Genomic DNA, 20,995 nt, shown 5'->3' with positions numbered 1-20,995 from the left:
TTCCATCAGTCTGATGGAGGGCACCCCATGTCTCTGTGTTCTCTGCTGCTCTGTGCAATATTCCTCTCACCTGGGACTGTATTTTCCTTTCCTGCCCCCTTTTTCCCCATTTGCAGCAGTGAGAGGCCTCTGTGAAAGCAGGCAGGGTTTGCCTAGTTTACCTAGTTTGGCAGGTGAACCAAATTGCATTGTGTTCTTGGCAAGAATTCAGTGCTTCAGCTCTTAGTTAATGCCTAAGCTGTTTCCTAACCAAAACAAAAGCAAGGGCCTGCACAGAAAGTGTGTTTGGAATTTTTTTTTTTTTAATGAACTTTTAAATTTTCTTTTAAGTTTTAGTCTGCATACCATACCTGCAAGGGTAGTTTCTGAAGTTGACTGTAACATTTCATTCACTCCAGTAAGCCTTGAACCTTGACATTACTCACCATATATTTACCAAGAGCATCTCTGAGGAGCCTAGCACTGATTCTACTGCATCACAAATAAATTGAAAAAAAAACAAACAACCTTCTTTCAGCTTGAACCTGAGAATTTTTTCTGAGATAATTTCTGAAAAGCAAATATTGTCCTGAATGAGTGATATGGACAGGCCATTCTTATTCAAATTCCTGGTAAAATACAGTAGCCTAGAGAAGAGAGAAGCTATCATTTTCCTTTCCTAATCCAGCACTGGAAACCATAGCATTTATGGGCTCTGGCCAGGGGTGTTATCCAGGGAGTGTTTACCCTGCACAATGGGGACTGGAGGCATAGCTCAGAAACCTTACAACAGAGGAATGCTCCTGGCAGAGCCATGAAAATACAGAATATCTCAGCTGCTCACACCCAGAGCACGTGGCAGCGTGCTGCTTTGCTAAATGTCACCTTGCTGTGAGCTGCAGGGAGTGTTTGGCAGCAGGTGAGGTTCTCTCAGAGCTTACCTGGCTGCTGGGCATCCCTGGTTTCCCTGGAATCCCATGGTCTCATGGCTTTCACCTGTGTGTCCCCCAGAGCACCTGGAGCTGCCCCCTCCACCCCCAGCCCCAAATCTGCCCAGGGAGCACTTTGGGTTTCTGCTGCACAGCATCCAGGTGTCCTGCCAGTCACCCCCATCCATGCACAGTTTTCTGCTGGCCCTGTGTCACCTGTGCTGCTGATTCCTGGGCTGTGCCATCCCTAGGATGTGTGTGTGTGCTCCAGGTTACTGGGAAAACAGGATGTGCCATGTGACACTCAGCTGAAATCTCATTTCTCTGCAGCCTCACTGGCTGCTTTGCCACCTAATTGTCCCTTTTCCATAGGTTTTTATAACAGAAATCTGTATCCAAGAGCCAGAGGTGTAGTGCCTCTGTATCTGTGGGGTTTTATGTACCAGGGAGCAAACTGAGCAGCTTTGGCATTGCAGGGAGAGAGTGCAGGTCTGGATAGAAGCTTGATGGCCCCACAAGTCCTGTAAAGCCTTCTTTGGAGCAAACTAATGTTATTTGGAATTCCTGAGGGTGCAGAGGCCCTCTGGGTCTTGTCCCAGCTTGCAAGGAGACAGCTGAGAAACCCACCTTTCAAAATGCTTTTATGCAGGACAAGCAAGAGCAGCAAACTACCCAGACTTGTTTTAAAAAAAAAAAAAAAAAAAAAAAAAAAAAAAAAAAAAAAAAAAAAAAAAAGCAGTGCTGCAAAAATGAGACTCTAGGAAAAGCCAGTTCCCAATTTAGATTGTTCTTGCACCCAAGTGGGGCAGTGACAGCCTGGAGCATCCAAACAGGTGCCATGGGGACAGACCCAAAGGATGGCACTGCCTGGAAAAGGGGAGTCAGGGGGAGTGTTGTGTTGTTTGCTTTGAATTAACTACATTTGATTATTTGGCATTGAAAGGGCATTGGAAAACCCCCCCAAGGCCATGTGGCCAGTTCCCAGGGCAAGGGGAGGAGGATGTTAGCTGGAAAGGTACTGGTGTGCCTCCTGCCAGCCTGCCCTGGGGTGCACAGACCTCTCAACAAGCACCAGGAATTGTCCTTGGAGGTGACAGCAAAGCCCCAGCCTCCCTCAGTGCCATGGCAGAAAATGGGAGCTCTGCCTGCAGCTTTGCACCTTTTCTTTGTGTGGCCAAGGTGTTTTATTGCAGGTAGGGTTTGCACAGCAGAGAGAGGATGGGGGTTTATTGCTTTCCAAATAAAATCAGCGAGGCAGGTGAGGTGTGTGTGTTTGCAGAGTGTGCACACCAGGTCCTGCAGGCACGTGCTGGGATTGCAGCCCCTCCTCTGTGCCTTTGCTGTCCTCAGAAATGAATGGATTCATCTGCTGCTACAGGAGTTCTCCTGCATCTTCTGAAAGTTTTGGATTCATTACACTCCTGATTTTTCACAGAAAATTGCATAAAATATTATCTTCATCAAGTGTGCTTCCAACATTTCATTGAAAAAAGGTGTGACCCTTTCTCCCTCTCTGCCCCAACACAAAATCATAGGAGTAGAGGCAGGTAGACCAATTCCGTCTTAAAACATAACCTGGAAGTTTATTGAAGTATTTGGCCTGGCATCTGGGGACAGGACTGGATCCCTGCAGTCCCCACTGCTGTACAGAAATTAGAAATTGAGGTTTGTCAGCTGTGGTGACCCCACAGCCTGCAGTGGGGCTGTGCATGGGCACAAAGGTGAATTCCTGGTAGGAGTGGGGCCTTCAGCAATTCTGTGGCTCTTCCAATGGCAATTGGTATTTAAAAGTATAAAAAAATAAACAAATCTCAATGCCAATTTAGTAGTTTAGTTTAGAGTGAACATTCTGGGGGGTTGGAAATCTGCTCCATTGAGTCCTCTCACTTGTGGACAGCTGCTGGTCTTTTTCCTTGTCTAGACACAAAATTGTTCCATTTGCAAAAGAGAAAAAAGTAGAAAGGAAGCAGCAAGCAAGCCTCACTGTAACTCTGCATGGCAGGAGATAGTCTGGGGAGCACAGGATGGCAGAGTTGCAGAATGCTGGACTCTGCAGCTGAGAGGTAAAACTGCTCCCCCTTTTACATGAAAATCAATCCAGCTCACAAATGTCAAGCTGTATTTTCCTTTTGTGGCATTTTGTGCTGAGGTAAAATTCCTAAGTGGTGCATGGAAGTTTCCCTTGCAGGTCCAAGCAGCAGCATTTCAGTTACCTTTGATTGCTGCCTGCCCTATATAACTCTGTTCTCAGCAGATGGAGCAGTTCTTGTGCCCATCTGTTGCTTCCAAGACAGGTTTTCCTTAATGGGGGTTTTCCATTTTTTATTGTAGTAGTTCTGTGGAAGTTCAGGACAAATGCTTAAACCAAAGAATCCCATGTTCCCTAACAAATATAAACTGAGCATGCAAGCAGGGTAGAGAGGATCTAAGAAATTGACTGCTACACATGTAGATATAAAATTCAACTACTGTAAAAGAAATGAGAATAATTCAAAATCTTCTCTCTCTCTCTCTTTATATATATATATATATACACACACACACACTCAAGCTTGATTCTCCATCAGAGAAAAAAACCCTATCACCACCCAACAGAAAAAGCCTTTTCTTCTCTTCTTTTTCGAGGTTTCTTACTCTTGCTGTCACATTTATTTAAATTGTGAGCCCTTCAGAGAGCTTTACATTTAAAATAGATGTATAGGGCTGTAGAGGACATGGCTGATGGACATTTTCAGTATAAGTCCACCCATGCAAACTGCCAGATTGTGTTAAGTCCGAATTTCAAAATGTATTTTAAAAAGTGGTGAAGAAATAAAACATTCTTTATGTTTTAATTCAGGTTTTATTGTTGTTGTAAAAGGACTTTGTGAGCCCAGGGAGAATTGTGCCTGAGAACCAGAAAGGGAAAGCAATTGCTCAAGGGCCATAAAAACAGCCTGCCATCATTAGCCAAATGCAGTAAAATTCACCAAAGTTAATCAAACCACCTAAGTGATGAAAAATAAATGAGATCTTTTCAAAAGAAGCCCTCCATCCTTGAACAATATCCATTGTTGCAAGGATTGTTTATCCTTTCTGTAGTCCCTGTAAACAGTAAAAAAGCAGTCCAGCATTTCACTCACGAGGAAGTCCCTGGTTTAGTGTCTTTGTGATGTGAAAGGACAAGAAAGCAAACCTTCATTAGGATGAATGTCTCAGAGCCACAGACTCAGGATTTGAGGTAGTTTTCATCTGGAACCAGAAGAAGTTTTGCTGAGCATGGGGCTCCTTTATTTTGCCATGCTTGTTGGCCCTGGGATGCAAATGTCATACTCTGTGAAATGTTCATGGTTAGAAGTCCCAAGAAAGCTCTTTAAAGAGGTGCAGTATTGCCACAGCTCCCTGTGGCATGGCAGCAGGATTCCTGAGGAAATGATGGGAATGCCAGGCCAGCTGCCCCAGCCATGTCCCCAGAGGACATGGACTTTGCAGGGAGGGTCCTGGGGCCAGGATGGGATGTGCTGGGAGAGAGAGACCCGCACCCAAAGTCAGCCCAGGGACCTGGCTGTGCTCCACTGCTGCCTTCTTGGACCTCTCTTCCCTTCCTCACATCCTCTGCTGGGGAAATTTCCCAGCAAAGCTGGAAGTGCAGGGGATGCACAGGCTGGGTTGGCACTGGAGCAGGGTGGGCTGTGCCCATGCATTCCCCACTCTGCCTGCCCCCAGCACCCATCCTGGCTCTCCCCAAGGGCTTTGCCCTGGCTCTGCCTCTGCCCTGCATCTCCCCAGCTGGTCCAACCAGCCCTACAGCCACCCCAAACCCCTTGGCTTTAAAAGCTGGGAACTATCCCCCTGCCCTGCTCTGCAGAGAGCAGATAATGACATGCCCACGTGTCCATTTGTTCCTCTGCCTCATTCAGTGCAGGTGTAGATGGCCCTTCTTTGATAAGCAACTATTCAGTAGTTTGTTTTCTTGTGCTGCTGAGATGTGTGGCCCCGTGCCCTGCTCGCTGTGCACTGCCTAACCTCCCTCCCAAATGGAATTAATAACTCCCTCCATTTGCATCTCACAGATGTGCTGGTGCAGTCTTTTTTGGATGAAGGAGTGTTATTACTCACAATTGACAAACCAAGAAGTTCAGGTGCAAAAGGATGAATGGGCCACTGATTTTGAGGGTCCCCTTTGATTTGTCATGAGGCTTGATTTTGCAGAATACTTAATGTTATTGAGAGCTTCCTATAGTCAGGCATAATTTTCCCATCTGAGCTGTCAGCACGGGGACTGCAGGGTCTTAAATCAGACAGGCCAGAACTGAAAGATGATCTTCCAGTTGCAGAAAAGCTGATGGAAAGGTTATCTAAGCACCTTGCCCAACCAGCAAGTCCCAGTTTCATGCTGGGACTGCTGTGGCAGTAGCTGGGAAGTGCTGGGCAAAATTAAGGTGCCTTCCCTCATCACCCACCTCTCCACTGCTGCAGCCATAAAGTCACCCAAAATCCCCTTTTACTTGGCATTTCTGAGCAGATCCAGGCAGGAGTCTGAGTGCAGGAAGGTCCATGAAAGACCAGGTTGCTCATGCAGCTGTTTCATAGCATGGAGCACAGAAAGTTCAGTCAACATTTCACAGAAAAGTGTTAAAAACCTTAACAACAGGACTTGGTACAGACTCCAGTTATAGCATTAAAATGTCACGTTTATAACTCCCAATCTGCTTCACTGGAGGACAACAGCAGCAGGAATTAAATATTCAGTTACTAGTGTTTTGGTAGAAACAAGAAAACTTGTTGGCAGAGCAGGCGATTTTCTTACATCAGCAGGAAATTAAAGAGTTTGAGATTTATGAGATGCAGGCAGCAGAGCCCAGGCTGGGCAGGTTTGGGTGAGAGCTGCACACACACAGACTGCTGATCCACCCCAGGAGCACAGTCACTGCTTGGGCAGGTTTGGAGATTTGGGATTTGGGGTGTGCCCTGGGTGCATTTGGGGTGCTGTGCCCATGAGCCAGGTCATTGCCACAGAAACAGCTTTTTCCACCTTGCTCAGCACCTCCATCATCCCATGGATGGGAGAGCCAGTCACCCCCCATGTGCTGATCTGCATGGCTGTGTCAGAATATAAATGCAAAACTGGTGAGGAGCTGCTACAGATAAATGTGCTGGCTGACAAAGCAGATGTAGGTGGTTTGTCTCTGCACCAGCTTCAATGCTTGCATCCCCTGCCATTGGCAATTTGTCTTGGTTCTTTTAAATTCCTAAGTGGATTATAATTTTTCTCGTGGTATTATTTGACAACAGTCATATTTCATGGCTTTACTGCATTCTTTGGATAGTTAGAATTTTTCTAAGGGACTGAGCTCAGCTTTAAGAGGCAGCCATCTCCAGGGCATGCCTTGTAATGCAGACACAGGAGACAGAGCTGGAAATGTTCTTCCTGTTTTTGTGTGCTTAGAAAATGCAGGATTTGACTGGTGATGGTTTATGGCATCTAAAGCACATTGTGGCCCCAATGCCTGATGCAAATCCTTTAAATGCTGCAGCGTGAGTAAATTCCTCAGCAACTAATGTACTTCAATGACTCTGGAATACTCAGTCTAAATCAACAGTGAATTCTCAGTATAATGAGGATGTTTTTTAGCTTTTCAGACACTAATGGGCTCAAAAATATAGGCAGAAAACTTTTCTCTTTTGCCTTTATCTATGCATCAGTTCCTGTCGTGGAGCTTGTTTGTCCAAAAACGATAGGGATGGTTCCAGTATCCATTTATCCTGCTCCAATATTGCATTATCATTTGTTAGCTCACAGAAATATGCCATGTCTAATTAGCTGAGTAATGATTGTACTTAGCATAGGAATTGCAGCAACATAAGGAGAAAATAATCACACATTGCAATATCAAAATAAACATTTCTGTCCTAAGAATGTTGTCAGGTGATGTCATACCATCTGTCCTACTGTACCACTCAGAAATTTTGCTGCAGCAGCATCTGGTGCTTTGGCAAGATCTGCAGACAACTGTGGCAGCTTTGCAGCTGCCTCCAACTCTTGCTTTTATATTTAAAGAGTGTTAAGGCTTCGTGCTCCATGCCCCTATAAATGTGTTTGCTTTTACTGAAGTTTGGATACTGAGCAATTTGTGTGTTAGCCTGGCTTGCAGAATAAGGTGCAGTGTGTGAGTTGGCTTGGGAGTTTGCAGTGGCCAGGCTGTTAAATACAGCTCTGCCTTCCCCCTTCCCTCCACAGCCATCTTTGGGCTGGGAGAGAGACACCCTTTTGGGGAGGAGGGCAATTTACATTCTCTTTCCATAAAAATGTGTTATTTGTACAACCTGGAACAACTCCAGCAGGGAAGACTGAGAGGAAACAATCCCCAAATTTTTTTGCTTGTGGGAATGCCTTAGTAAGATGTTACATTTTGCTTTTTCCTTCCACGAAATTTAGAAAGAAATACAACCCTGCAAAAAAAAAACCACAGGCTGTATCTCATTTTTGGCCCCATACCCAGATGAGTGTTCTCTGGTTCTAAATTCAGATTTCACTGTGCTAGATGATTTTTTAATAGATTTCAATTTCATTTCCTAAGTGCAGAAATCTAGCCAGTCCATTTCCTTTTCCCTAGAGTTTTGGACATCTGCTAGGGAAGACTCTGCTCACACCAAAGGAAGGCTCTGAGTGGTTGCCCAATTCATTTAGATTTGTCACTTCAATTTGTTCATTCAGCAGGTACATTGTAAACAAAATAGCTTAAATGAGGTTTGCTTTGGGGTTTTAAATATTTTATTTGTGCCTAGCTTTTGGGAATTGCCCCTTATATACAGCATCTGTTCAATGTGACAGGGTTCTCTAGTGTTCATTGACTGCATATCAGCTTTCCCTGAACTGAGTTAGCAAAATGTTTTGTGATCTGCATGGTGGAAACCCCCAGTGTTCAATCCTGCCTCTCTGCAGCTCCTTCACTCTGCTCTCATGAGCCTGTGCTGATTGACTGGTGGAGGATCTTTGATGTTCATCCTTCCCCTTTCATTTTGAGTGCTGAAAGGTTGTCTTGGAGCCCCAAAAAATCATGTTGGAGGGGACTGCACTGTGCCAAGGATTTCCCCAGGCAGGAGAGGCACTGCTGAGGTGAATCCTGTGATTATAATGAGGTGTGATGGGATGAAATTAAGAAATGGGAAATTGGAGATGAATGTGTTTCGGCAGGGATGGACATCTACAGGGCTGGCTCCCAAGGGAAGGGGGGAAACTTGGGCTCTTTAATATTACATGGGTCAAAATACAGGAGGAACAGCAAAACAGTAGCTGGCCTTCTGCCATGCTGCAGTTAAAATGAAATCCCTTCCATCTCTTTTAGCTGAGATGTGCTGCAGGTGGAGGTTTGGGGCTTTTTAGTGTTCAAGCAGGCAGTGTGCATGAGTGGGCTTGGCACACAGAACTCAGGCTCTGGGCACACAGGGCATTAAAAGGCACTGTTTAAAGGAGCAAACACAGGCTTGCCTCCTGAGCACATCCATCTTTTCATGCCATTCATCACCATGCTGCCACTGGGGCTTGCAGTGTGAGTTACTTTGGGGTTTGCAGTGTGAGGTTTTTTTTTTTGCTGTTCACGAGGGTCCGTGACACAATCAGCAAAACCATCCTGCAGAAAACCCCTCAGGAGTTATTTAATCCATCCCCCTGCTCCCCTCCCACAGCACTGATTTTTCTGCCTCTCCCTTGCAGTACAACAAACACCTCTTCGTGCACATTGGCCATGCCAACCATTCCTACAGTGACCCCTTGCTGGAGTCGGTGGACATCCGCCAGATCTACGACAAATTCCCCGAGAAGAAGGGTGGCCTGAAGGAGCTCTTTGGGAAGGGGCCCCAGAATGCCTTCTTCCTGGTGAAATTCTGGGTGAGTGGTGCTGGGGAGGGGCTCTGGGGCAGGGCTTTTGGGGCAGCTGATTAATTTGGTCGTGCAGAAGTTGATTTGTTTGGTTTTTAATTGCAATTTTTAAGATTGCTGCTTACGTATTTTTTGAGTGGTGCTTTTGTGCTGTCCTTCAGGTACAATGATTGGTGGGTGTTTAGAACTTTAATGTTTACTTTTATTTTGGTTTTTTTTAAATTTTGATTTTTAGTTCTTTTTTCTCTTGATTTAGCACAATTCAGTAGTTTTAGCTAAGAAATATACAGAAAAACAGTTAAGTGAAGAAACAACAAAATAGGCAGGAAAACAACTAGGCAGCAAAATGTGGAGAAAATATATATAGTTAAATATAGTTTGGCTGGACTTTAGATATGTCACTGTGGCCCAAACTTGTTCAGTATTGCTAAAGTGAGGTGCCTGTGCACGTTCCCTCTGTTGGGTGCAGAGCTGCTTGCCCTCCCAGAGGGACACTGGCCACTCTGGCTGCCAGCAGGTACCCAGGGCCTCTTTGGAGATGGGGAACTGCCATCTAGTGGTCCAGGGAAAAGCAGGGAAGGCTCAGGAGCAGAGCCTGCTTTTGGGCATTTCCAGAGTGCAACCTCTGGCAGGTGTGAGTGGTGCAAGGATCCGCCCTGCTTGTGCAGAGAGGAGCAGCAGGGTGGGAACTGAGACAGCTGGGAGGGTGCCTGGGGTCTTCCTGGAGCACATCTGCTTTCTCCTTGCCTTTTTGTTGTTAGCACTCTGCTCCAAACTGAGCATGGTCAGAGCGAGGGTGAAAGATAAATCAAACAGAGGGCTGGGATGCTGCATGTTGATGTAGTCATGATGAATTTAATTGATAAGCCAAAATTTTTCTCATTGGATTTGCAAAATCTCATGTCAGCGACATAATCACAAAATGATGAAGTCATTTAGGTTGGAAAAGGCCTCTAAGATCATTGAGCCCAACCATCAGCCAAGCCCACCAGTAAACCACTAAAAGGTTCACCCAAAAGGATCAGCAAATCTGCAGGTTGAGCCTCATGCTTATACTAAAGCTTTTTATCCTCATCAATTCCTTGGGTACCTTTTTGTGCTATACTCCTTTTCATAGCAGCAGTTGTCATCTAAGTATTTAAATATATTGTTTTAAAACTTCATTAAAGGGGGCATATTCAGGGCTTAATTACAGGGTGGACAGGTTGAGGCTGAAACCAGAAAAGGTTGATCTGGAACCATTGCTTATGATTAGATTTCCTGGCATTTATCTATGGGATTTGAAGTACTCTGCACTTTATAGATCCCCCAGACTTCATATCTTTCCAAGACTTTCTGTGGCATCAGATTTATCAGTGGAAACTGGAGTGGGGGAAGCTTTTCTTTTTCCAATCTGGATGTGGAAGGACTAATCCACTGAGCAGAAGCTGTGCTGGACTGCAGAAGAAATCCACTGATAAATTTTGGGGGCTTAAAACTGGACCTGGGAGCTGTAGACCAAGTATTTGGGGGCTGGCTGAGCAAAGAGGCCAGAAAGAGCAGTGGGAGCTGAAACACAGTGGGCACCAGTGGCCTGGAGCAGGCAGGTGAGAATGTGGGGTCAAAAAGAGGGAAGCAGTGGGAAGAGGGAGCATTTGGGATAAGGAGGCTGCAGGGAATCACAGGGATGAAGCACAGCAGAGAAGGCTTCTGAGAGGTGGGAAGAGGACAGATTTCACAGCAGGATAAATCTGGCTGCAGAGGAACACAGCTCAGAGTCAAGGGTCTGTGACCACTAAATAAATTTCCTTGGGAAATTTGGCTGGAGCTGAAGCCATCATCTCACCAATCCACTCTGCCTAATAAATATTTGCAAAACACACTGGCAAAAATGAATGTCACCTCACATGGCTGTTCTCATTTCCCACAGAGGATGATAAGCCTCAGACTTTACACTAGATGTGGACGCAGCAGAGATTTGTGATATGGTAATTGATGTCGTGTATGTTCTGCTTTTTCTCCATGTGGAAATTGATTTTCAGGCATGCTGAATGCTCAAAGACATAGCTAAAGCCAGTAGAGACCTCCTTTGGATCATTGAGGTCTGAGTTGATCTCCTGACTTTGCAGATTCTAGGGCAGCCTTCTCTGCTTTTCTCCTAGAAGCAGTGCACACCTTTAACCCTCCTGTCCCAATCCCACACCTGTAGTGTGGGAGTGACACCACCCCTCACCTCCAGTGCTCACTGACAAACCAGACTCGTGGCTGTTTTTAGGTGATGCCATGGAAAAAGCCTCTGTGAAATGTGCAATTCTGTGTTCAGCACAGTGAAAGGCAGAGAAATGTTGTGTAGATGTTCAGAGGGTGAATGTGCAGCTAAAGTCTGCATGATACAGTTCAGCAGCCAGGATGTGCAGGCAACTTCAATCCAACATTTCCTAACCTCACTGTGCCTCCCAACATAATGGCCTTTTAATACAATTTTGTGCTGTATTAACTTAGAGATTAAAAAACATACAGTGCTAACATCCTTCTGAGTTATGCACTAAAAATGTGGTGAGAACACTTTCCTGAGCCATGATCTTAAAATAGTCCAGTGGATTTTCTCTCTCATCAAGTGAGTGAGGCAGAGAGAAGGTGCCTGGGGTAGAGTTTGAGTGTTGCAAGACTCACGACGAACGCTCTTCTAGGAATAAACTTCACACCAGTGGCCCCTAAATGCATGCAGGAATATGTGCAGGAAAAACAGAAGATAGCTGTCTAATTAGTCATGAGAATTAGATCCTGAACTCTCAGTTCACTGTCCTTTAGTTCTTTCACCCCAATGGGGCATTTCTTCAGGAAAAAAGATGCTGTTCCCGTTTTTATGGGGAGTGTGTTGGAAAACTGTTTTAAGCAGTCATAATATCACCAGGGAAAAGCTGTCACAGGTTGCTGACAGTGTTTTTGACCCTAAAAGTAACCTCAAATTTATTCATATAGAAATTAGAAAATTCATATAGAAAATAGATTATTTTTGGCTGAATTAAGCATCTGGTCTTGAATAAGTACCTACTGTCATCATCTGCTACCTCCTCCTGGGTTCTGTCCATGGTGTGTGATTATTCTTTGGTCCCAATACTCTGTCTCACCATTTATTTTCCCATTTCCCCTTTCCCATCCTTTCTGCTGTCTTCTTCCATTCCCACTCAGCCATCCATCATTTGCTCAGCTTTGTGAGCTGCTGTCTGCTAGGTGATCGTGGCAGTCCTTGGTAGAAGAGGGCTTTTTTAGGAAAAATAAAAAAGAGGAAAGGGAATTTTGGTTGGGCAAATAAGCACAGGAGTGAAAGCACTCTGAGGAGACCCAGTGGAGGAGAGGCAGGGTCTAAGTGAGAGAAGTCAAGGCAACAGAGAAGGGAAGAGGGAGAGGGTCATGACGTGAGAAGCTTGAAAGTGAAGGTGAGGAATTGTTGCCAGAAGGGATGGAGACCCTGCAAATGTATTTAAGGGAAGTCAGCATGTCACTGCAGGCAGCACAAAAGGCATTTTGTTTAGATATTAATTGTGCTGGGGAATGGGCATATGGCAAACAGGAAGACCACAGATGAGTACTTGTGCTGGGGATGACTAAGGCAGAAAGCAGCTGAGCTGTGGTGGCTGGGAAGAATGCTCTCCTGGCTTTTTCCCATTCAGTTCTGCCTCAGGCTGCTCACCAGCAGCTTTCCCTGTTGTCCTGGTTTCAGTAATAAGGTTTGATTACAAAAAAAGTGGGAGGGAAAGGTCTGAGATCTCACAAGAAGACGTTTGCCAGCTGTGGAGTTGACTTAGCAAGGGGATGGAGTACAAAGCCAAGTTTGCTTTGCTTTGCAGAGCTTTATTGGTTCATGCAGATTGTATCTCATGGGAAACACGACCTGATGCTGGGAATGGGTGAGCTCCTGGCCCCAGTCCTGGTGACACATCTGGATGTCACACTTTTGGGCCTCTTCCCACCTAACAGAGCAGAAGGTACAAAAGGAAGAAATTCCTCCCCATCCTCCTCCTCCTCTTCCTCCACCTCAACCAGGCAGCCCCACACCCTGCAATGCCATGCCCTGCTGCTTGTCTTGCACCTGGAATGCAATGACTCTGTTCCTCTGCTTTATCCCAGGTGGAACTGGGAATTCAGGGCAATTGCCACAGAGACAGACTTTTGCAATAACAGAGGGGGCTTTACTTGGTATGTTGTAAATAAGGAACAACATCCCAATGGTGTGGCACAGGAAGTTTGTGTGACAGGGATGTGAGACTGGAGATTACAGGGTTATAGGACTAAAGCAAAAACAAAGGTTCCTAAATAAATGTAAAAGCTGTCCTTAAACACTGATGCAGTAATAGTGGATATACATATTAATGACTTGCTTTTTTTGTTGTTGCTGTTTTGTTTTTAGTCAGAGTTGGGATTGAATACAAGAGACAAATTTTTGTGCTTGTACTCGGTTGTTTATTAATTTTTATCTAAAGTACAGAGAGTTTTGTAGCACTTCTAGCTAATGAGATAAAAGCAAGAAGAAATTGTCTGTATTTTGTTAGTTACAAGGTCTTTTAAAGTTTAACTATATAATTAAAAGTTAACATTTATATTATTTATATTTTTTACCCAATAACCAAACACTTGTGACCTGTGCTGTAGTGCTTTTTTTCTAACTAAACACTATTACTTAAATCATGAAGAAGGAATGAGCAGGAAGAATGAGACACTGTTCAAGAACTTTCATTTTGTCTCATTATATTCTAAACCCCTAAATTTAAAACTCTTCACCTTTGTGAAATTACACATTTCTGTTTTAACTACATACTGGTGTTTCTAACTTTATTACTCAAATTTGGAAGTCTTCTCCAAGGCCTCAAGTCAAAAGCAGTGTTAGAAAGCACAGAGAGTTTAAAACTCCCAGGCTTGGGTTCCAACAATGCAGAATTCAGGGAAGGCTGGAGAATATCTGCAGAGGAAACCTTGCCCCCAGTCCTGTTTCTCTCACTTTATGGGGCTAAACCCAATCTAAACCCAAAACATGGAATGATTTGTGCCACCAACCCTTCATCTGAGTATGGTCAATATTCCTGGTGGTTAATTTGCATTTAAACTCTTTTAGTGACCCCAAAGTTTTCTGCTCTTTGAAGTTCCAATTATCCAAGTCAACACTGAGTGCCTGTGCTGGCTTCTTTTATTGGTTCTGTCCATGTTCATATCTAGTGCTAGATCCACCACTACAGTAGTAATAGTGCTCACTACTATTCTTAAATTCTCTAATTCTTAATCCTAGACTAAATTCTGCTGCTGTAACTTTGCTATTTCTCTCTCAGGTTTTGCCTCAGCTGCAAATTCCAAGGCCAATTTTGCATGTTTGTTCCATGTAAGCTGCAGGGGTGTGCAGTGGTCCTGCCCCCCTGGGATCCCTGTGAGCACACCCAGCAGTAACACACTGGGATTTTGTGTCTCTCACACTGCCAAATGCCCTGTGCCAGCCTGAACCCTGATTTCTGCAGCTACAGGGACAGGTTTGGGAGCCAGATAAATCTGGAAGGAGGATGGACGTTCTCTCATTGACACAAGAAAAAAAAACTGATTGTATAAATTAATGTTGGCCTGTCAGGCTTTCTATGGATCTGATCCACTGGCTTAATTTTAAGTGTTTGCAGTAGCTTGAACTGTTCTTCTAATTGAGGAAAGCTTAGCCAGAGCTCACTGCAACTTTGAAACAAAGACCCAAACTCATCTGAAGATGCGTGGATGATATTAATTGATGTTTAAAATGAATGCCTCTATTTGCAGGAATCTGCAATGCAAACTAGGAGTTTTAGAAAGTAATGCATATTATAATTAGGGCAAGCTTTTAAAGATGCTTTGAAGTCCTAAACATTTTTGAAATTCAAATGTGGGATGGAAATAAAGGAATCTACACAATAAAGGGGCATTAAATTATGTCTCCCAAAATTTCACTGTTTTATAGATGTAAATATATGCCATAATTAGTGGTAAGTAACATGAGGAGGATAGTTAAGTTTATTCCTATTCTTATTCAAAACAGCTGTGGCATGAAAAATAATGCTCCTTCTCTTTGTGATACAGTGGAACAAACAATTTACCCATGTAATCAGTGTTCAGAAATGGCTTGTGCCTGTGGTCTCCTCCCACCCCCTCCTGAATTTATCCCCATGTGCCTCCAGCCTTCTTAAAAGGTGCAGAGATTCTTTGTGCCCTTCATTCACACACACACAATTGCTGCTATTGCCTTTTTTTTTTTTTCTTTTTTCCCCTTTCCCTTTCTTTCTTTCCTTCTATTTTTATGTGTAATTTATATTGCATAGTCCAGAACCTCAGAGTTCCCTCCACACACACACACACAGACAGACACACAGCTTGACTGGCAAATGATCTGCAGCTCCCAAATTGGGGCTGTGACATGAATGGCTCCATGGCCAGCATGCAAATTTATGCAAAAAGAAATCAGGTCTGGAGGAAAGCAGGCACCCATGTGCTTTTCCCCCCTCTGGCACAGGGTGCTGGGGAGCATCCCTGTGCAGGCTGGTGCTGGAGAGCCACTGGAAAAGCTTCACATCCTTCACAAGCCCAACAGTGTGGACACAATTCCTGAGCCCAGCCATGTGGCAGAGCTGGACACAGTTCCTCAATTCCTCAATTCCTGAGCTGCACAGCAACGTGCCAACAGCTCAGATGCTCCTGCTGGAAAAAATTGCTTCAGAGTTTGGAATCCCTGCTCCTTGGTGGAGCTCTGGAGAGGAGGAGGAGGAGGAGGAGGGCAGGCATGGTGTGGGTGCATGAGTAACACACTCCCCACAGCCAGCAGCTGCTCAGACCTAGATGTTGTTCATAAGTGACTTTATTAAGTGCTTCTTGTTGGCTACTGGCTGCCCTGGCTCTCCCCAAACCCCACTGCTTCCAGTTGATGCTGTTTTCCTTCTACTCAGCAGGATGGATTTAGACTCTTCTCAGCAATTTTTGCTGGAGTTGCTTTTTTGTTGGCCAAAGCTGTTATTATTATTACACAAGTGCTCTACCCTCTGCCCCTGCCTGTAGCACAGAGCCCAAGAGCTCTTGGGAAAAGAATGGGAGGAAGTTTTTTTAATTTATTTTTACTCTTTATTTTAGTTGCAGCCATCTCTCTTTAGGTGCAAGCTCCAGCACACTAGCAGAGACTTCTTCATTTACTGAGTTGAACACTTAGTGCTCTTAATATGTAATATTTCCAGTGCTACCCATTGACAATCTGTGCTTTATTAATGAATTAATCATGCTCTTGCACTGGAGATAGGGATGCCAGAAATCTGAGTGCCTCTACCACCTCCAAGTGCATTCAGCTAATATAAAATTCTGCTCAGAAATAAATCTAAATCTGAGCTTTACTCTTGAAAGTAAAGAAAAATAATTTAAAATTTCATTGTAAAGACCAAATTGTATTGGTCTTTAAAACTCAGTGAGTAAACAGACTCCTGCTCATCACATGTGATCACCCCGTAATGTTTAAAATGTTTAATATTTGAATTGAACCTGTGCCTGAAATGTAGAATAGCTGGGACAGAGCACCATGGAAATAATGTACCACAGGAGCACTCCAGAGGCTTGGCTGTTGTCACCTTTTGCATTGGAACAGGAAATTATAACATTAATAGGATAGATGTGTGTATTTCAGTTTTGTTGTTACTGTATTTTTGTAGCTCAGGCAGTGAACCTCACTAAGTAAAGTTTGCCTTTGGACAATACCTGAACCAGAGCATCCCTGTCAGATGCTCAGTTGGGTAAAACAGACCCCCAGTAATGCTGATTTCTCCTCATCTGAGAATTATTCCAGTATTCCATGGCCATCAGGGTTTCCATCCCCTGCCTTCTTTCTCATTTTGCTTTTGCTTAGCTTTAGCTTTCTGCCTTTTAATGCCCTTTTTTGCAAGATTTAATCTAGGAGAAGGCTCTTCCCCATGTAGCAACTTGTAGGGTATGACAAGGTTGTGGAAAAACTTCCCTTGGAAAAAGTAAGTAGATGGAGTTTCATTAGTCATTCACTACAAAGGATGTTTTCCAGACCTGAAATCATTCTTGTAACTCTCTGCTGAACACTTTCCAATTTTCCAACATCCCTTCTAAAGTGTAGACACAAGCCCTGGAATCAATACTGTAGTAAGGAGCTAAAGCTGAATACCAGGATATTCATTTATAACACATCACTTTATTATTCCCACATCTTCAACTCTCACAGCCACATAGGTACTCTTTTCTTTTCTTCTGTGGTTTTGTTTGTTTGTTTGGGTTTTTTGTTTTGTTTTGTTTTGGTTTGGTTTTTTTTGTCATAACCTTTTGGAGAAGAAAAAAAAAACAGCAACAAAAACTGTTTTAATTTCATCAGTTTGAAAAATACAGTTTAGCTTTCAGATGTATATGTTTAGGCAAATCCCTTACTATTTAAGCCATAATAATGTTCTTAAGTCCTTAAGAGAAAATTGTTGTAGTACTAAAAGAGGCTTTGGTGAAGCCTTCATTTGAGAGTGCTTGCTTGCCAACTCCTATGATTTTTTAATGCTGGTGTTAGACTTTTTTGAAGAGTCTTCAGTTCTCAGCAACCTCAGCAATTAGTTGAATATGAAAACTGTTTACTAAGAGAATTCTGTCCTTCCTTGAAAACACCTCTACTGCGTGCTAGACTAAAAAAAAAAAAAAAAAAAAAAAAAAATCAAAGAGCAGACAAGTAAATAAAGATAATTCTCATCTGTAGGATCATCATGGAACAGCCAGGGCTGGAAGGGGACTGAACAACAGGGTGACACATGTGTTTCTTCTCCAGGTTAAATGCCAGCATGTAAATAGAACTATTAGATACTTCTTTTATTTATTTTTTTTTCAGTGGGCTTCAAAATCAGAAGGCAGCAGATAAAAAGTTATCCTTTTTTAACTCTCTAAATATTTGCAACTGCAGCTCGAAATGCAAGTTGGTGCAGTTGATGATTGCTTAAATATTTTGCTCATATCTGAAAGGAAAGAAAATGTTACAACAGTGGTAGCAGCAGGAATAATTGCATTTTAAGAGGCAGTATTGTTATCATTAATTGCATCAGTGCAGTTGTTTCAGCAGAAATCCTTTTTGTACTGAAATTCTGGTGGTGCAGCCCTGGTGCTGCAGTGCTCAGATGTTTGCCATGCCTCCACTGCAGGCCAGCTGTGATGGCAAACTGCTCATTTTCCATCAGCCCTGAGCAGTTCCTCCTAGCTCCCTGCTCTAGGTGCACATTAAACATTAACTGCTGGCCTGGCATGAGGTGGAGCAGCAATAGGATTTCTTCCTCTTATCCAAAACACCTGAGTGTGGGGCTGCTTGTGTCACTGTGTGCAAACCTCAGGAGGCTGCCCCACTGATTAATTTACAAAGCCAGCTCCAAGAAATCTTAGACCTGTGTCTTCTCTGCACCACAGACTAGCCCAGTGTGTGCTGTTATCAGGATATTGCCTCAGAAGCCATGCCACAAATAAGGACTGCACACACTAAAGAGGATTAATGAGTGGTGGCCAAGTTAAAAATTAAGTAGCAGTTCCAAATGACCTGGACTGTGGTGAGTGCTCCGCAGTAGAATCACAGAATGGTTTGGTCATAAGGAGCCTTAGAGATGACCTAAATCCAACCCCTTCCACCAGACCTGGTTGCTCAAAGCCCCTTTCACTCTGGCCTTGAACACTTCCAGGGATGGGGCAGAGGGTAAGCACACCTGTAAATAGGGTTTTTAAAAGGCCTGAGGGTAAATGGTGTTCCATTTCTGTACTAGGAACAGAACCAAGCAGAGCTTCACCTGCAGGTAACACAGCTGCAGAAATGCATTTCCCTGCTGAAACACTCACCTTGGCATAACTTTCAAGCTCAGGTGATTCTTTGCTGTCATGCTGCAGTAGCTGATCAGCAATTTCCACATAAAAGGAAAACCCTGCCCACTGTCTCCCTGGGCATCAAAGCTTGTCAGCAGGGCTAATGCCTGAATCAACAAATCCAGCTGTGCACATCCCTGAGCCTGCCTGTATCCATGTTAGCTTTTAAGTGGAAGGCTTTTGACACTGGGTTTGTGATGTCCAAGAGCAGAGTGGCAGAGCAGCTCCAGCCCTGCTGCAGGCTCAGGGAGGTTGGGTTCAGCAGGTCACCTGTGTGCTGGCTCTGGAGCCAAATTAATCCTGCTGTGCACAGGGATTGGCACATGAATAATTGAAGGTGGAGCTGCTCCTCGCTTGATCCTGCGAGTCTTGGTCTCTGCTGCTGCCTATCAGAGGCAGCTGGATGGTTCCTGAGGCTGCAGGGAGATGCTGGCAGGCAGCAGATCCTTCCTGCAGTGTTGGCAGGTGGGGGGCACAGCTCTGTGCACAGGGGGATGTGTTTAGTTAGGGTTGTGTGCTCCATGGAGTTGAGTTTTGCTGAATCAATGTCATATGGCCCAGCAGAGCCTTCTCAGAGACCTGTGCTGCCCAGCTGTCCCCTCTGCCATGAGGATTTCCTTGCTTTAGGACAGCAAAAGGAGAAAGTGAGCTGTGGCCTCTCCAGAGAGGGGTGGCTCAGCTGAATTTGAGACAGCAAGGCAGGTTCACTGCAGAGGGGTTGGCTCTCATGCCTTTGCTCCAGGGATTTCAGCAGCTGCCTGCCAGACAAGCACATCACCTGGAGCCCACAGAAATACTGGGACATCTTTTATCATCTAAAGTTTGAATAAATTGCTGATTTCCTGAGGTTTTTACTGCAACAACTGGGCAGCTACTCCCCCGACAGACTTTTTCTTCTGTCACTGTCATCACCATTGAGCTGCCTGCCCTTATTTCTGAAAAGAGTGGTGAGCTAGAGACAGCTTATGCTGTTCACACTGTCAAGTGCAAAATCAAATCTTCACCATGCATTCCTTTTCCCCCACAGGCTGACTTAAACTGCAACATCCAGGATGACACAGGAGCATTTTACGGAGTCACCAGTCAGTATGAGAGCTCAGAAAACATGACAATCACCTGCTCCACCAAAGTCTGCTCCTTTGGAAAGCAAGTAGTAGAAAAAGTAGAGGTGGGTGTTGTGTGGGGTGTGTGCCCTTTAGTCATTTTGTGCCTTTCCTACACACAGACCTGTGTGCTGTGGTCAGGTCTCTGGTTGGTTTGCTCTACAGTGGACTGAGCCCCACACCCACAGCTGTCATGTACAAAACAGATTTTGGGGGGGAATTTTAGCCTAGAGCTGAAGGTTGAGCCTTTGCAGATGTCCTGGTCACTGTTAATGCCCTTCTTAAACTAAGTATGTTTTCTAACCATGGTGACCATAAAAAAAAAAAAAAAAAAAGGGGATTTTAATAATTTCCATTATTCCAAGCTTAGAGAAAGCCAAAAATCCTCATAAACCACCATCTGAGCAATTGGTGCTGGAGTGCAGAAGTCCAAGAGTCACAGCTTTACTCTCCCTCTGCAATCTAAGTCAGTCTGGTTTTCTTCCAGCTGTAGTCCTACCTCTTTCTGAAGTTCATGAAGTGATCATCAAGCATGCAGTAATGTATCTATGGGCACTTAAGTGTAAATACATGAGCTTATTTTTGCTGTTCCCTTTGCAGACAGGTGCCTCAAAACTCCTGTAAAATCATCTTACCACTGTTTTTGGCTTAATTCATTTTTACTCAGTTCGGGGCTTTATAATCCTTATCTGTTCAGTTTGTTAATTTGCAGGTTGGAGAACAAGTAATGATTTAATGATTTTTGATAATTAAGACCCCTTGTATTTTTAGCAATGCATTGCATAGATCAGACAGAGAGTCAGCAAGCAGATGTGAGTGTTTGTGTCTGAGCCACACACACACACACACACAGAAAAAAGAGAAAAACAGATTTACCAGTCAGCTTTTTCTCTGCCTCTGTGTTCTCACATCCTAAATGGTTTTTATTTCCCCAGACTGAATATGCAAGGTTTGAGAACGGCCGGTTTGTGTACAGGATAAACCGCTCTCCCATGTGTGAATACATGATCAACTTCATACACAAGCTGAAGCATTTACCAGAGAAATACATGATGAACAGCGTCTTGGAAAACTTCACAATTTTATTGGTACGGGCTGCCTTTTCTGTTTTTCCACTTGTAAGATATTCTCAGGCTTTTCTTGCTCAGTTTGTAATGTTGGGAACCAGCTTGCAGATCCCTTAGTCATTGCTGCTTACCAAACCAGCCATCCCACTGACTCCAGAATAATTCTGGAGCTGGGTGCTGCCGACGCTCAGG

At 44.1% G+C, this 20,995-nt stretch overlaps 1 protein-coding gene across 6 annotated transcripts in view; it reads left to right on the top strand.

The window, feature by feature from the left end:
* Positions 1-20,995, top strand: part of TEAD1 (TEA domain transcription factor 1) — a 138,693-nt gene that overhangs the window by 113,020 nt on the left and 4,678 nt on the right. For all 6 annotated transcript variants that reach the window (XM_079310174.1, XM_079310177.1, XM_079310173.1 and 3 more), the window contains 3 exons: positions 8,605-8,778; positions 19,661-19,801; positions 20,672-20,824. In XM_079310174.1, coding sequence (XP_079166300.1) covers positions 8,605-8,778; positions 19,661-19,801; positions 20,672-20,824 — 468 coding nt within the window. The remainder of the gene's footprint in view (positions 1-8,604; positions 8,779-19,660; positions 19,802-20,671; positions 20,825-20,995) is intronic.

Source organism: Erithacus rubecula (assembly GCF_903797595.1).
Source record: "Erithacus rubecula genome assembly, chromosome: 6".
NCBI classification, from domain to species: domain Eukaryota; kingdom Metazoa; phylum Chordata; class Aves; order Passeriformes; family Muscicapidae; genus Erithacus; species Erithacus rubecula.
Note: the sequence above shows the minus strand (reverse complement) of the source record. Positions and strands in the feature narration are given on the sequence as shown.